At 34.2% G+C, this 16,775-nt stretch overlaps 4 protein-coding genes across 6 annotated transcripts in view; 2 read left to right on the plus strand and 2 right to left on the minus strand.

The window, feature by feature from the left end:
- The window catches only part of LOC105179468 (myb-related protein 2), a 3,992-nt gene extending 3,798 nt beyond the window's left edge, over window positions 1-194 (minus strand). Inside the window, exon 1 of one of the 2 annotated variants that reach the window (XM_020691333.1) lies at window positions 50-194. The gene's annotated coding sequence lies outside the window, so the exon portion shown is untranslated. The remainder of the gene's footprint in view (window positions 1-49) is intronic. The other variant, XM_011103093.2, reaches the window with a different exon arrangement.
- A 4,564-nt stretch (window positions 195-4,758) lies between these two features.
- Window positions 4,759-10,238, plus strand: LOC105179469 (protein MALE DISCOVERER 2). 2 transcript variants are annotated; one of them, XM_011103095.2, is made up of 14 exons: window positions 4,759-5,146; window positions 5,374-5,855; window positions 5,946-6,078; window positions 6,299-6,370; window positions 6,734-6,877; window positions 6,985-7,110; window positions 7,284-7,379; window positions 7,470-7,531; window positions 7,614-8,090; window positions 8,563-8,756; window positions 8,865-8,997; window positions 9,100-9,254; window positions 9,371-9,559; window positions 9,702-10,238. In XM_011103095.2, the coding sequence occupies exons 2-14, from the start codon at window positions 5,756-5,758 to the stop codon at window positions 9,960-9,962; spliced, it is 2,142 nt and encodes a 713-aa protein (XP_011101397.1). In that variant the 5' UTR covers window positions 4,759-5,146; window positions 5,374-5,755; the 3' UTR covers window positions 9,963-10,238. The 2 variants fall into 2 exon arrangements, with proteins under 2 accessions (XP_011101397.1, XP_011101396.1); XM_011103094.2 differs by having other exon boundaries at window positions 4,761-5,146; window positions 6,967-7,110.
- A 698-nt stretch (window positions 10,239-10,936) lies between these two features.
- LOC105179470 (protein DOG1-like 4) lies at window positions 10,937-12,136 on the minus strand. The gene has a single exon (XM_011103096.2). The coding sequence runs from the start codon at window positions 11,837-11,839 to the stop codon at window positions 11,123-11,125; it is 717 nt and encodes a 238-aa protein (XP_011101398.1). The 5' UTR covers window positions 11,840-12,136; the 3' UTR covers window positions 10,937-11,122.
- A 3,160-nt stretch (window positions 12,137-15,296) lies between these two features.
- LOC105179471 (uncharacterized protein At1g01500) lies at window positions 15,297-16,326 on the plus strand. The gene has a single exon (XM_011103097.2). The coding sequence runs from the start codon at window positions 15,425-15,427 to the stop codon at window positions 16,181-16,183; it is 759 nt and encodes a 252-aa protein (XP_011101399.1). The 5' UTR covers window positions 15,297-15,424; the 3' UTR covers window positions 16,184-16,326.
- The last annotated feature ends 449 nt before the right edge of the window (window positions 16,327-16,775 follow it).

Raw genomic sequence — 16,775 nt, forward strand, 5'->3', positions numbered from 1 at the left:
AACGGGCCGGGGAGGGGGGGAGAAAGAGAAGAAGGAAGTAGAACAGTACCATATGTTTGTGGATGTTAAGAGTTTCACGTTTCATTCAACCGTGGAAGTAATTAAAATTCCGACCCAAAAAATGAATTGTGAGAAATTTGGGATATTTACCTAGACTTTCATGCAAGGTATGTACTTTCTTAAAGAGAGAGGAAAAAAAAAAAAGTTGAATTGAATGATTGTGATTGGACAATTCCACTTGTTCTCTTATAATTACGTAATAAAACGCAATAATTCTTGCATTATAGATACAGATGAGTCCGGTCCCATCGGCTGTTGAATATCATGTGACTTTCCCTAAAATTACATTTTCTTTTTTTGCCGTTCTATATATATAATTAAAAACCCTTTATCTTTTGACAGTTGTGGCTCGTAAATTAAATTAAACTAAAATGTGTGTATGGATGATCAGTAGAGCTAGCTACCTCCCTCTCTCATGTGATCATCTTTATTGTTTGACCTCTGCCACTGACTCTTCTCAAACTTCATAAAAAAATTGATCCTTTTGGGCATTATATGCCTACCAATGCCAAGAAATCATATGTACTGGAAATTAAAGTAAAGGGCTCTCTCTCTCTCTATGTGTGTGTCAACCTGCTGCTTTTTATTCCTACCTAAACAAAGACTTTCTTTCTCCATAATATGAATTCAATCATGCATCAGTTTTCTGACCCCATTTCTTGATTATTTTAGTCACCTGGCTCACAATAATGTTTCAGTTCTTCAATATCAGTGGAATTTATAATTTTCATATTCTTGATGGAATCTACTGGTAAAAGTTACGCTCTGGTCAGTTTTGGTGGGAGATTTTGTGTTCAAACATGGGGCACCATTCTTGTACGTTAGTGACTGATTGATATGCAATTAATTAACTTTATCGTCTCTGTTGACTGATTAAGTGCACTTATGTCTCTTATGTTGCAGTTAACTATTAATTAATTTGCGGATATTATTGTAAATTGGAAATTAATTAATTCAATTCTTATATATAACGGAGTAACATTTCGTTATTATAATCGATCATCCCTCAATCTCAACATTAATTATTATACTCTTTCGTTCGATTCGATATAAAATTACAGCCGTGAAGCTTCTTGCAGAATTTTGTGACAAACATGAAATATTAAGAGTAGAAAGCACAAATGATGATGGCAAACACAAGTTCTAGCTACCACCGTATTACTTGTATTTTAAAAATTATAGTTGTGTGCGGAAATTCCATGACATTAATTGTCTGGTCAATTAAATTCAAACTATTGTAAATTATATATAACCCTTAATTCAACTTTTATTATCTTGGAACAAAAGCACCAAGAATTCAAACAAGTTGGTGACACTACACGACACTCTCATGCAGCTGGCTGATCATATCATCTGCTAATTGAGTATATATATATATGTATGTATGTATACATGTGTACATGCATGTTCACACACTACATACATACATACACACATACATATATATATATATATATATAATATGATGAATATGGATAAGTTACTATATATACATATATATATATATATATGTATTACAATGAATTTTGGATAATATATTGAGATGCAGACAAGCAGACAGCATTTTATTTTAATGAGATAATTCTGACAGAGAAGGAGTGCAATGAGAGTATGAATTGAGAAACACGATGATGGTATTAATAATTAAAATTGGACATTCTTTTACTATAAAAGCTTGAAAATGAGCTCTCTGAAAACCCTACACTCCTTATAAAAATACGTTATGTTTTTGTCTTTAGGTTTGCATGGAGAGTTGACATTCTCCCAATGCAGGTCGCCCCAATCTTTCAAACAATTCATTCTTTAAAAAAATACCTAAAATAAAAATTTTGATGGATGTCGACATTCAACCTAGCACACTTATTAATTTATGTAGTATAATTAAATAAGTCATTTGTACAAATTAATTAATTAAAGTTCTACTAATACAATTAATTAACTTGCATATCTAGCAACAATTCTCTCACGTAATTTATTAATTAATGATTAAGCTAAAACCAATGATTGACGTGCATGAGTCTGCAAAATATATACACACACACACACACACTATATATATTTCATTAATTTGATTACTACCCTGTATATATTGGATTGAACATGCAAGGTTTAATTAATTAAATGAATATTGTATATTTCTAATATTGAGGCCATTAATTAAATATTAATAGATGCGGAAACCCTTGGAAAAAAAAAAAAAAAAACTAAATAGAATAGGTACGTACGTAGAGAGTTTTGGTCCCCTACCCTCGAACTCCTGTTGAAAACTCACCGGCCTAAACTCCATAGGAATTCTAAATTCAATGAAAAACTAATATCCATTTAATTTTAAGGTAAAAAATTGTATCTCATCATCTCATTATTGCATACGTCTCCCCCTCTCTCTCTCTCTCTCTCCTCTATATATATATATATATGTACTGTGATTGAACTAATTTCTTCTGCAGCCTCATTTGATTTGATTCTATAAGTTACTTGGCTTATATTATATGTAATTAGTTTACAATTTAAACAGAGCGGTGATGACTAATTAAATTTATTGTAGCACTCGTCGACATTTGAATTAATTCAATTTAGCTTATAAATTTAATTTCTCATATATATATATAAGACATTCGTACGTTTTAATTAATTAGGACTCAACTCAATTATATGTAAAAGAAAATAATAATAAACACAAAATACAGAATGGGTATATATATATTATTTTTGTTGAAGAGAGTTAATTAATTAATATTATAGTTGTTTGATGTCAAAATATAGGTGTACAGAAACAGTAGTGGTAGTACGTAGATTGTGAGAGTAATGTAATGTAGAAACGGCGGATCAAAATTTCAAATGTCGGTCCGTAGACATACTTGTCATGAAATTACATAATTTTTGGTTTGACCACTCCCACTACCACTTCTCAATTAATATCTATATATGTATCTACAATAGTCTATATCTATTGTTCAGATCTACCTATTTACATGCATCTTACGTCCAATCTATTCCATCCATCCCAACACTCATTATTCTCATCATCATCAACTTCAAAACTCTCTATTAACTACGTACAATTACCTACAAACATAATTATTATTATTATATCTTAAAAGTTAATTAATTAGTCTTTACAAAAGTTCAAGAAATGCATGAATGAATACTTTTTCTTTGGCCAACAAAAGTTAAATTAGCGCATAAGTCTTCAATCTCTATTCAAACATTCAAAGGTTGAAAAGTATATATATAATTATAGTCTATACAAGTGCATTTGGAATATATTATAGCGGGAAAAAAAAGAAAACAACACATGATCAGGATTTTCAACATTTAAAATTAGGGATAAAAAAGGTATTAACTTTTAAAAATTTATGTTTGGGATCCGTGCACATCTCCCCTAACCATTAATGATTATTTTTTTTTATTTTTTTGCGTGAATCATAATTAATAAATAGGTAGGAATCAGCTAAATCCACAACTATAAATAATGGGTTGTCATAAAAAATTTACTCCGATTTAATTTTCGAGTCGAAATATTGCCATTAGACGTAAGTATTTGGAAATGAAATTTGCTGTTCAGATTATATATATTAATTTTCATTAAACCAATTAGGTGTGTATTAATTAGTTTGATTAAGTGGTTGATGATGTTTTATGTATATATAATGGTTCAACGCCAACGATAATTGCACCATTAATTACAAACGCTATTTGAATCATTCATTGGTCTGATTATTATGTGGAAGGCTATTGAGGACTGAGTAATGACTACTACTACTACTACTCTGCTACCCTTCCTATTCCTATTCCTATTCCTATTTATTGGCTCCAAATATTCAAAATTATGTTAATAAGGACTTTGGGCCGTCATCCAATTTAATAGACTTTGCGGGTTAATTTTGGGCTAAGATTTTAAGTATGTGAATCTGAATTGGACCCAAATTAGATTGGGCCGTCATAAATGATTGCAAGATTCCCCTCCAATTACGTTACAACACCACAAACTATATCACTGTCCTAATTTCTTTATTAATAATATATAAAGAATAATTATATTTACACTCTTCAGGTACATAAATTTTTCATACCTCTTATATAATTATAAAATTATTTATGACAATAAAAAAGTAAAAATAATTTGTATATTAATATCGATATTTTTAGAGAGTGTATGTGTAGTTATTTAAAGAATAAATATTGTTGGTTTGATTTTATATATGTTAATTTCTGTTTAAAAAAATTATAATTTATTTTCAGAGGAAAAAAGGATTAAAATAAAGTATATGAATTGGTGGAAGAGGGAGGCACGCAGGAAATGTGTTGGAGGAAGTGGGACCCAGTCAAGGTATGGCAAAAAGCGCGTCCGGGTACTTCGGATGTGGGGGCCCGCAACACCACCCACTTTAAAAAACCCGCCTGCCCCCGTTTATTAACTCTTTACCGGATTTCCGATTTTGCATTGCTGCGAATAAAGCATCTCCGATGTATTGACTCACTTAATTTTAAATTAAATAAAAATTTAAATATAAAGCTGATTAAATTAAATAAATAATTACTCTGGGAAATTGAGGTTTGATTAGAATGAGATTAATACTAAGAATTTAGATAATTAGAAATTTAATCGTAAAAAGAAAAAAAGATATATAGTAAGAAGGAAAAAAGCGATTAATGTGGAGGGGTAGTGAGATAAAACAACTTTCTTTTTTTAGAGAGAGAAAAGATTTCCTTTTTTGTGTTTTTTGGGCCCATTTCCCCTCTTTCAGAAAAAAAGATGGTCGAGGAGAGTTTTCACCTCTGAGATCATCCTGAAAAGGGCAGTCAAGAAAATCACGCTCAATTTCTTCTCTGTTATTTTCAACCCCCATACTAATTAATTATTATTATTATTAAGAATCTTCTGCGAGCTGCCATTCCCAGTGTGGAACCACATTTCTTCCCCACTCCTAATTTTCAACATCATCAACCCTTTCTTCCCTCTGCATTTTCTTGAAAACAATTTGTACATTGATTTGCACATTCTGTCTTCTACCCACGAATCATAAGGCAATCAAAGAAATTCATTGTATTATTATTGACTGCCCGTCTTGTTTCTCTTTCTCCGGTGAGTTTTTTCTTTTTTCTTTTATACTCTGCATGTCTTTGCATTTTCAAGCGCTTTTTTTGCTTTTCCTGTGATTGCTTGTTCCTATGGTTATTCTTCTTCAAAGTCTTTTTTTTTTTTATTTTCTATTATGATTCTGTAGAGGGTTGTCAAATAAGCTTGTGTTTTTTAAATGTGGTTTATTCGTATTTGGAAACCAGGTTGTTAATTTTATTTACCTTTTTCAGCTGAAGGCCGAATCTTGGGGTAGTTCGTTCCGCCCGGTTATGCAGTCCCTCCAGAAAACGAAGGTGTTATAGCCTAAATAAAAGCCGGTGAAGATGAGAGACCCCGATTCTGTTGATAGATTCAAGATGGCTAGCATAGATTTGTATACTTGTTACGTAGTTTGTGCCTCGTAGTGGATTTGTAAATGTACAGTTTTTTCTTGAACTGCTGAGTTGAAGAAATTGTTGGTGTTGTATAATTGGTGTTTTATCCGAGTAATTCTACATTGCTCGGAGGGTTATTTTGCACTATAAAGCTGGCGATTTTATTTATTTCCTTGTATCGAGTCCTGGCCATTGGCAGAAACTGCCTCCATTACAGCGACGAATTGATCGGCTAGCAATGGGGGGTAGATGGTCCGCTTGGGGAATAAAGTTGTCTTCTTTTGCACTTGTGATTCTTGTTTCTGAAATTCATGGATCGTTGTCGCTTAATTCTGAAGGTAATGTAGGAATTCATTGACATAAAAGTTCGGTTTTTAAGTGTTTTGCATTCTGTGAAGTAGTTGACTCGATAAAACATGGAAATGCAGGATTATCACTGTTAAAATTCCGAGCAAATGTGGAGTTCGACCCATTTGGAGCTTTAGCAAATTGGAATAGTAATGACTGCAACCCATGCATGTGGTCGGGCATTGAATGCCTGGACGGTAAAGTGGTTATGCTGTAAGTCCTCGATGTATAACCTAAATCTTCATCATCATTGTGAATGTTTTAGTGTTTTTTGAATTTCCTACTTTAAATGGAAGGATAATGTTATTCCTTGTCGTCCCAGGAACCAACACCAGTACCGTTCTAGTATTTGATATGCTAAATGAGAATCACCTCATGTTGATGGAAGAATTTTGTATACTCCCTGATTCATAAGCTTTCCTGTCTTTTATAGAAATCTTAATGGACAAGAATTGGAGGGAGTATTGGCACCAGAGCTTGGAAATCTTACTCATTTAAGAATTCTGTGAGTATAAACATTATTTATGTGCATTGATAATCAGATATTTGCAATGTGTGGCTAGTAGGATTTTCCTGCATTTATCCTTTTACCACATTTAAGAAACCATTGATTACCTATCATCACATGCACTTGTTCTGGCAAATGGGAGTTTCCTTTTCAAAGGGGTCATAGAGAACGAGCATAATATAGAACTGGAGTGTTTGGTTCTAGAGTTTGTTCTATGATCTTGTAGTGAGACGGCAGCTTTTATCTTCTCAAATCCTCATAAATATTGGAGGAGCTATCCACTCATAAACTCTTAGTTTCTTTTTGCTTTTGGTAATTTTGTGATTATCCTTGGCTAATGTCCTCTGGTTGTGTCACAAGTGACCTTTCGAAGAGCCATCTTTCTGGCACCATACCCCCACAGTTTGGACAACTCACGAAACTGGAAGTGTTGGACTTGAGGGATAATAACTTGAGTGGAACAGTTCCTGCAGAATTAGGAGGGTTGCATTCCCTAAAACGCCTGTAAGTATAAATTTAAGAGTTTCTTATATGTTTATCTTGCTTAATGCAGTATTATTTAGCTCAGCTAATATATATTTATTTCATTCTAGGTTGCTTTGTAATAATAGATTTGAAGGAAGCATCCCCGTGGAGATTGAGAAGCTTAGTTTGCTAACTGATCTGGAGTTCGATGATACCCTTCCAACTGCAGCAGCTGCTGGAGTTGGCTGCTCAAATAGAAAAGTTGGACACTGGTATGATATTCCTGACTTCTGTTTCCTCTGGCATACAGTAACTGGCCATTTGTCAAACTAAGTTTACTCTTCTCAGTTTTAATTAACCTTACTGTTTCCTTAAACATTTAAAAGCATACGTGGCATTTGCATTTTTTGTTGTTTTCTTCTTAACATAATGTTTGCTTGATCAGCATCTGGCAGAGCGTTTTAAAACAACCGAAGAAATCCGATTCCTTCCGAATGACGTCTAAATGGAGCATAACACATTACCTCAATCGGCTCCTGAAGTAAGAAATCATGATGTGTGCATTTTGTTCTATTTGTCATCTTAATCCCAATTGCATGTGATTCATGAATCTGTATTGCCTTTTCTCAAGCTTCAAGGTGGGAAGTGAATCGCCACACAACCACGCCAATGATGGCTGCACCAATGTAACAGGTGAGACGATTTTTTACTTATTTATCCATTACTCTCTTAAATTAATGGTACTCTGTGACTTTGACTTTCTTGCATTTGCTAGAAACCCATGAGCCAGGTGTCATCCAGAACATAAATAAGCAAGTGAATGATGTGCGGCGCGTACTAGCTGAACAGTCCAATAACCTTGTCGCTATCCCTCCTAAAGATACAGCGCCAGCCCCATCGGGAACTGCCATTTCTCTTCCAAGCAGAAGTAGTGGGTCATTTCCTGCTGTACCAAATGCAAACAAACTCTCTCCCACTCAGGCACCCTCACCTCCTATATCCTCACCACCTCCTCCACAAGAGAATATGCCTCTTGACAGTCCTGGTGCTGTCAGCCAACAAAATGAGGAACATTCGTCAGCTGGTGGAAGTTCTGGGAATTCGCTTAAACTTATAATTGGAATATCAAGTGCAGTTTTCTTGCTCATTATTCTTGCAGTTATAATTGTCCTCTCCAGAAGCAGAGCAGCAAGAACAATTGGTCCTTGGAAGAGTGGACTGAGCGGACAGTTGCAGAAAGCTTTTGTTACAGGTATGCTTTCCATATTTGATCTATTAACCTTACTCATTGAGATATAAAGATTTCAGCGGCTTGTTGATTGTTTCAATTATGCTGGAACTTTTCAATGAAAATTTTGTTGAGTTAGTAACATATTTAAAGGTATGTTATAATCGCCTGAATACTGTATGTATACGTAGACTTTTGGCTGTATGGGACATGAATCAAGCAATCTAAAGGAAAGAAGACATGGAAGGCAATTTCCAGACAAACATTAGTATTGCTGAAATTGAGTGTTGACACATGTGATAAGGGTTACATTCCACAAGTTTCTCAGAGAGGCTGAAGTTTAAGCAATGATTAAAAAGAAATTCATATAATAATCATTTCAAAGTTTTGAAGTTGCTTTAAAGCCATCTGAATAACAGTATATCAGTTGTTTTAGCTCTTGTAATGAGCTCTGTGTTACCATGTTTTTGTTTAAATCAATGTGTTTAATTTGTAGGGGTCCCCAAGTTGAACAGAGATGAGCTAGAAACTGCATGTGAGGATTTCAGCAATATTATTATGGCCCAAGAAGGTGTGGCCACTTTGTACAAAGGAACTCTATCCAGTGGAGTAGAGATTGCTGTTGCTTCAACCGTTGTAGCTTCTGCGAAACAATGGTCAAAACAAGCAGAATTAGCATTCAGGAAGAAGGTTAGACGATATTCGTCCTTGTTCCAAAGCGTATCATGCATAAACCGTGATCATCTCCATCATGATTTTGACCTAAATTTATTCTTTTTCATCTTGCTACTACCAAAGATCGATAGCTTGTCGAGAGTGAATCACAAGAATTACATAAATCTTATTGGGTACTGCGAGGAAGAAGAACCTTTCACTAGAATGATGGTTTTTGAGTTTGCTCCAAATGGCACTCTCTTTGAACATCTACATGGTAAATTTTTTTGTGAGACAGTCATCTTTTTTATGCGAAGTTCCTTCTTTTCTTTCTTTAGAAGAAAATTGTAACCAGGTTGATATTTTTTTGTTTATTCAGATGAAGATCTTGAACACCTTGACTGGAATGCAAGGATGAGAATAATCATGGGGACAGCTTACTGCCTTCAGCACATGCATGATCTCAATCCACCAGTTGTACATGCCAACTTGGCTTCCAAAGAAATATTTTTGACAGATGATTATGCTGCTAAAGTAAGCTTTATTATCTGAATGTACGCTTATGCTTTGTATCATTCATGCAATAATGCAACAAACTAGGATACATATTGCCAATTCATTCTTTAACAGATGATAATTTTCTTTTGCAGATTGGTGATGTCACTTTCTGGTCAGAACTAATAGCCAAGACGAAGAAGACCACGGAAAATGATGCCGAGCACTCTGAACTGCCTCCACTTGCTGTGGAAACAAATATTCACAGTTTTGGGATCCTGTTGCTCGAAATAATTTCTGGGAAACTCCCTTACTCAGAAGAGGAAGGGGATATAGTAAACTGGGTATCCATCTACCAAATGTCTCATTATTATATGTTTGTCTCTTATGTTTCAAAAAATGCGTACGGCCGGTGTCTCTTGATTGGTTTATATGCGAAACTCTTTCGACTGTTTTTGTGATGAAGATTATTTGAACCCTTGGCAGGCTTGCACGTACTTGAACGATAAGACAACCATCAGCCAGTTGATCGATCCAAGCTTAAAATCCCCCAAAGAAAACGAACTTGAGGTCGTGTGTGAGGTAATCCAGAGCTGCATCCAGCAAGATGTAGGGCAAAGACCTTCAATGAAGGAAATCATTCAGAAATTGAGACAAGCCATTGATATATCACCAGAAGCAGCAACTCCAAGACTGTCTCCGCTTTGGTGGGCTGAACTCGAGATCTTATCACAAGAGGCAGCTTGATCTTTGACTGCATGCCCATAATGTAAGTCAATTGTATCTTCATTTTACTGCATACGGGCGGATGCAAAATCCCTTGACAAAAGCGCTACAAGAAGATCTGTAACTATCTTTTTTCCTTCATTAGTAAGCCATTCTTATAATCCCTATTGTTTTATTCTTCGACAAAAAAAATTTTGTTACCATGAGAGGACGTGGGCTGTGATCAAATATCGAACGAACGAGCTTTTGTGAGTACCATTTTATGTAAAAGTGAATTGGGAGGGAGGTGGATCATCATAAGGACGTTTGTGTGGGTGTATCTGAGTTGGGTAATGTCCTCTTGCATGGGTTTTTTATTGAACTTGTGGTAGCTTGCACACGCTAAATCACATGTTTAAGGTATAGAGTACAATAGATGAAGGTACAAGGTGAAGTTTTCTTTTTTGTTTTTGTTTTGTGTTGGTCTACTGGACTACTTGTTGTTGTTGTAGCTTTGCACACATGAAAAGCCCTTAGAATTCGATGCTTTTCCAGGAACTATTTTGGCCAACTGTACGTATGTCTATAGTATAGGCATGAGAGATCCTATTTTAGAATAAAATCTTTATTCTTCGGAGGCTCCAGATTGTATATATATATACATAATATCTATTTTGCATTATACATATTGTGAAGAAGAGGAGGAGGAGGACCTTATGTTATATTTGCTATTGCTACCTCCCCTGGAGAAATTGGGCATGAAATTTAATACTGGCTGCTACTTGTCACATCACAAAATTGAATAAAATGTTGAATGAAATATGAAACCAAACATTCATTTTGAGTTTTTGCTTCGACTTCCACTTCTACTATTACAATTAGCTGTCTGTCAACGTAGAAATTTATTTTAATTCAATGTACAGACTCCCATCTCCCACCCCATATTGATTGCAATTACATTAATATTTCACACTAAATTAATACTTAAATCATGAAAACTCCTCCTCCTTAAATAAGACATCAATCAGATAATTAGTTTATAATAAGATCCAACATATAATTAAATTTAAACTTGATCAAAACTCAATTCAAACTAAATTATTAAACAAAACAGTAGGTAGGTAAGGGTAAGGGTAAGCTCTTCCCACGCACAGCCTAAAACTAATTAAAAGGTATGATTTTCTCCTCTGAAAATTTTGTTATCATAACAACAACAACGATTTATCTCTCTTTTCCCCCATTTTCCTCATCTGGATTTGGAGCATTGACTTAGCAGCTAACAAGTCCACGCACTGTATGGGAGTCAACACATCCAGCATTCCTTTCAACGTCTTCAGCCTCACACAGTCCGCCATTTTCATCACTCTCTCCAACCCAGCCAACATCCCTCTGACCGCCACCTCCACCAACCCGCTCACCTCCGCCGCTCCACCGTTCTTCTCCGCCAACTGCTCCTGCCTCACCAGCTCTACCATTTTCCTATCCGCCACGGCCACCTGCTGCCTCTCCATCTCCCTCTCCACCCTCTCTTCCTCCATCTTGATCTTCACTCTCAAAGCCTCAATCTTCTTCACCTGCTCCTCCGTCATGGCAGCCGACTCCACAAGCCGAAAAACGAGCGAGGGCTTCCAGCCAGTGACCCAGAGATGGGCATTCTCAAGACGGCTCAACCAAACAGGGGTGAAGAAGGCCAAGACATCTTCATGGGCGGCAGCCCATTTGAATGTGTAGTACTGCTTGTGGTGGGCGGTGAGCTTATTAACCATATCCTCGGCCGCCTGAGAATGAGAATGCTCTCTCGACACCACAAGCAGCAGCTGAAGAAAATCTTCAAGTTGGCCCATCCATTTCCTGTAGAAATCTGAGAACTTCTCTTCCACTTTGCTGTTCATTTTAATCCCTGCACTATGCATATCCATCTATGCAGACGAGAAAGTAAAGGGTGGGTGGATTATTTATTACATGTATACATCCATAGACATATATATAGAGAGAGAGAAAGAAAGAAGAAGACAGTGAGTGCGTGCGTGCGTGTACAGAGAGCCGCACAGGGAAGGAAATTAAAGTGCGGTAAGTATATATATATGTATACAGAGGTAGGGCGTACGTTGTTAAGAAAAGAGAAGTAATGAGCAGATGTAGGATGAGGGAGAAGGCAGGGTAGCTGCAAGAAAGTTGGGTTTGTTTGGGGAAAATGCAAAGAAAGCAACCTTCCAGGGAGCCCAAGGGTTAAATCATGGGGTACATACTAATTACATGCATGAAGGGTAGTAGTGTGATATGCAGGTGTATGAACGTGTCACCACCACAACTCAGGTGGGTTCCCACGTGGAGGTATATTTGTATATTAGTCATGATGCCCCATTAGTGCACCCCCAATCCCTTCACCTTCAGCTCTTGCCTTGTCTTTTTTAGGCTAATCTTTATATATCTAAAATAGTAATAATAACGACATACACAAATATCTTATGTTAACTGCAAATAATTTATAAATTTAAGATATTTTCTTTCCACTATAGCGTTTTTTCAAAATAAATTTCTAAAATTCATGAAATATAATTAATGAGTTGGCGCTATCCACAATTAATTAAACTAATCATGAGGTTTAGTTGATGTGAGCCACTGAATAAATTATATTTATTATATACACAACATAATAAAAACAGTAAAGCTAACATATATATATCTCTAATCTCGAGTTGTAATTCACCAATGCTTAATATAATTATTGAAACTAATTACGATGTGATATCTATTAACTTTTTTATAATTATATTATTGTAAAAAAACACAATATCTTTTCTAGAATTTTTATATTAATAATATTTTTAATATAGTGTTTTGCTGGAAAAAACTAAGACATTTTAGACCCGGTAATACATTTCCACTGTTGAATGTCTTTTTTCTATGGTTAAATGGTGGTTTCGATAAACCCGTGTTGCTACCTTAACCAACGAAATTTAATCGTAATTTAATTTTTTTTACTTAAAATTTATTGAGTTATTATCCAACTTGATCACCGTATTCCCATCACATATCAGTAAGACAAATACAATTTTCACTATTAATATAAAATCCAATCTTCACTTGATCAAATATTATATATTGATCATCTACCCATTTTATAATATACCTACGCAAAGTAACGAATTCTAAATCCTAGTAAAATTGGAACTGATATTAGTTAAATGAAAAGTGAACACTTCATCACTAACCCCGTACTGGTGGTGGCAGTCATAGGATGCCATGCAATCTCTATGTGTTTGAGGAGATCATGCATTATTAATTTTTTTTTTTTTTGGAATTTTTAATTTAGATTGTGTTTGGTTGAATTTGAATTAATTATACGATAGATACAATATACTTACAGTGTAATTGATGTATTGTTTAAAATTAATGACCAATCATATGACGGGTCTATCACATTTAGGGTCCGTTTACTTCGAGAATCGTATTAAATGAATAGTAGGGTTACCCTTTATTAAATGAATGATAATAAAGCCCTATATAATTAGTCAAGTGTATACTTATATGTATTATTAAAATAGGGTACATTCTATCAAGTGTTTACTTTGATGTATTCACGTAATTTTTGTAAGAAAATTGCCTTTGAGACCTTGTTTATAAAATTTAATTGACAACATACTATTATTATTATTATTATTATTGTTCTTATCATTATTATTATTTTATTACTGTTGTTGTTATTATTATTATTATTGTCATCATCATCATTACCATTTAGTCTAATTTCGAGGGTACAATGTTCATTCACATTTAATGTAACTTTGGGACTAATTTATAACCACTTTTTAAGGTAGTATTAATCATTCAGGTGTAACAGTAATTAGTGTAGGACTTTGATTTTGCCCCGATATAACAAAGTAAACACTATATTAATTTATATATACTAATTTTTTTATACAAATTTATATGTCAAAGTAAATATAATTTTATTTTGTGATTAATTTGATTCAACAAATCTAATTCAAATAAAACATTTCTAAATTTCCAAAAGATCACATAATCTTCCTACCAGTCCTGAGGCCTTACCAAACTTTTCTTTTCGAAACCGATTGGTACTTCAATATTCTTAAAACTCTTAATAGATTTCAAACCTATAAGTGTCAGAATTTATTTTAATTTATACTATATTAATATTTTTGATGTCTTTTTTATTTTTGATATGTTATTTTTTGTCCACCTAATGCTTTTTACATTTATTTTATTATATACAAGTATTAAAATTTATTTTTAGTTAATATTTTTTTTTCTTCCCAATTCAAATATTCATTTTTAAAATTATTTATTTTTATCATAATTATTTTTCCTACCACCAAAAAAAAAAATAGTAAATGAGTTATTTAAATTTTTTATGTACATAAATCGAATGTACCACATACAACTAGTCTTTTTAGTGAGGGAGAGTACTTTTTATGTATCTCCCAAATTTAATTTAATTTATTAATTTTTTTTTATTAAATTCTCACTCTTTTAGTGTAGAATGTTTTTCTGCTACTACTATTTCAACTTAATCGATTTACTTTTTTTAGATTCATCTTATATTTTAACTTTTCCATAAAATTTAGCCAAAAAATGAGTTTTATTATTATTATTATAAAAAAAAATCTTTTATCATACCAACTTTTGAATACTCAAATTTAATCTTTAATTTATTTTTTTCTTTAAAAAAGATTATCAAAATAATAATTACAATTTTCTTCAATTATCTCACAATTATAATTTTTTTCTCATTTACTAATTTTTGTTTATTCTAACAGACTTTTTTCTTTCTCATTTTCTCACCAGGGTTGCTTTTTTAACAATTTTTTTTCTCTCTATCTCATATAATTCTCCCAAAACCGCATAGCGATGATTAATTATATATTATAAAAATATATTGCTCAGGATAATTTCTTTTGTCGTGTAGTGTATATATATATTATATAGTGCTTATATATACATATTATATTAAGACTTTATTTGCTTCCATCATCTTTACAAATCTTTATTATAACTCCAAATTTCTATTATATAAATATTCGTACTTGTATGATATTCTATCTCGATTTTTAATTATCTCATTAATTATAAATATTATATAATTCATCATAATATATATTTATTTTTTCTGGCATCAATAAATGATTATTTATATACTAATATTGGAGGATGTTACAAAAGAAGTCGTCGCCGCCCCTCCCAACGCGTAGAAAATCAAACACCCAAAACGCGAAAACCATTGGCCCGCAATTTGTCCAACATTTTCCTTCCCACTCACTCTCTTCATGCAAATTGCAACCCCAAGTATTAATAAAAAACTCCAAACCCAAACCCATATATTCATCAAAACCGTGTGCTCCTCACTCCCACACCCCTTGATTTCTCCAATTCTGTTGTCTCCCTCATTTCTGCATAAAAACCCATCAGCAAACCTCCCATTATTCAAAACTCAAAGAAAGGAAGAGCTAGCAAAAGAGAATTATTAGTTGGGAAAAAAGAAAATGTGTCGCGGGTTTCAACAGAACGAGAGAGAACGCTTGAAAATCAAAGCGTTCTCCACCCGGTTATCGGCTTCGTGCTCCAAGAACAAAGCCCGCTTACCCGATTTCTTGACCCTGCATTATCTTCCCCGCATCAACGGAAGCCTCATGGAGATAAACGGGTCAAACCTCCGACCCGACTCACCCGCTTTCGTGACGCTCCATCGGGTTTTGTCGAGTGAGAGCAGCAGAGGCGCGGTGTACGCAAGCAAAGAGAGAGTGGCGGTTTGTGAAGGGGTGAGGTTCGAGATATACGTGGGGGATGTGAAGGTGTTGAAGGGAATTTTTAGAAAAGATGAGGGAGAAAAGTGGAAGATGGACTGCAAGTTGGAAGACTTCGTGGAGGGGGTGGATGACGCTGAGGTGTTGGTTGCGCCGGAGGGTCCGGCTGCGGTGATGAGCGAGAAGATGGAGATGGTGGGGGATCGGCGGCGGCGGCAGAGGAGGAGGCGTAAGTGTTGTGAGCTAGAGGAGATTCCAGAAGAGAGGGAGGAGGGGGAGTTGGGATCGGATATGTGCAGGTGCTGTGAGTGTAGTGGGGAGGAGGGAATTGAGGGTGGGGAGAATGATATGGAGGTGGAGATGGAGATGGAGATGGAGATGGAGGGAGTGAAGTGGGCGGTGGACGTGGGGATTTGGGTAGTGTGTCTTGGTGTAGGGTACTTGGTCTCCAGAGCTTCTTCTCCCAACAGATTGAGGAGAAAAAAGAGATTTATATGAGAGGATTTTTATTTTATTTTATATTTGAAGTTGCAATTTTTATAGCTGGGGGAGTTGTTGTAAATGGGAGTTATGGAAATGTTGTTTTATTAATGGATCTCATTACCATTCTCATCCTCTTCACATACCATAATTTCTCTTCTTACAATGTCCACCAGAGCATTTGTTCTTATTTCTTTCAATTTTTAATTTTAATTTAATTTAAGGGTGAAAACAGATGTTAAAACACTTCAAATTTTTGTTACTTCTTTTATTCTCGACATAAATGCTATATTATCAACTCACTTTTTATTTATTGGATTATTCTTTTTGTGTTGGTCAAAAATAAAATTATGAGATCAAATCAAATAAATTGTAGTCGCCTTTATTGCCATTACTTTCATTGTGCTTATTACTTCTCAATGTTTTTTGGGTTAGTAATATTCCTTTGCCAATATCCTTATATATATATATATATATATATATTAAACTTACAATATTATAGATTATATGCTTAATATATTCAATTTTTCTTTTGATGCAGACAAAAGAAAAAAGTTGTATAATATTACTCTCCACATTTATATATGTACTTTTATAAATATTTATACTT

This window comes from Sesamum indicum, unplaced genomic scaffold (assembly GCF_000512975.1).
Source record: "Sesamum indicum cultivar Zhongzhi No. 13 unplaced genomic scaffold, S_indicum_v1.0 scaffold00164, whole genome shotgun sequence".
Lineage (NCBI taxonomy): Eukaryota > Viridiplantae > Streptophyta > Magnoliopsida > Lamiales > Pedaliaceae > Sesamum > Sesamum indicum.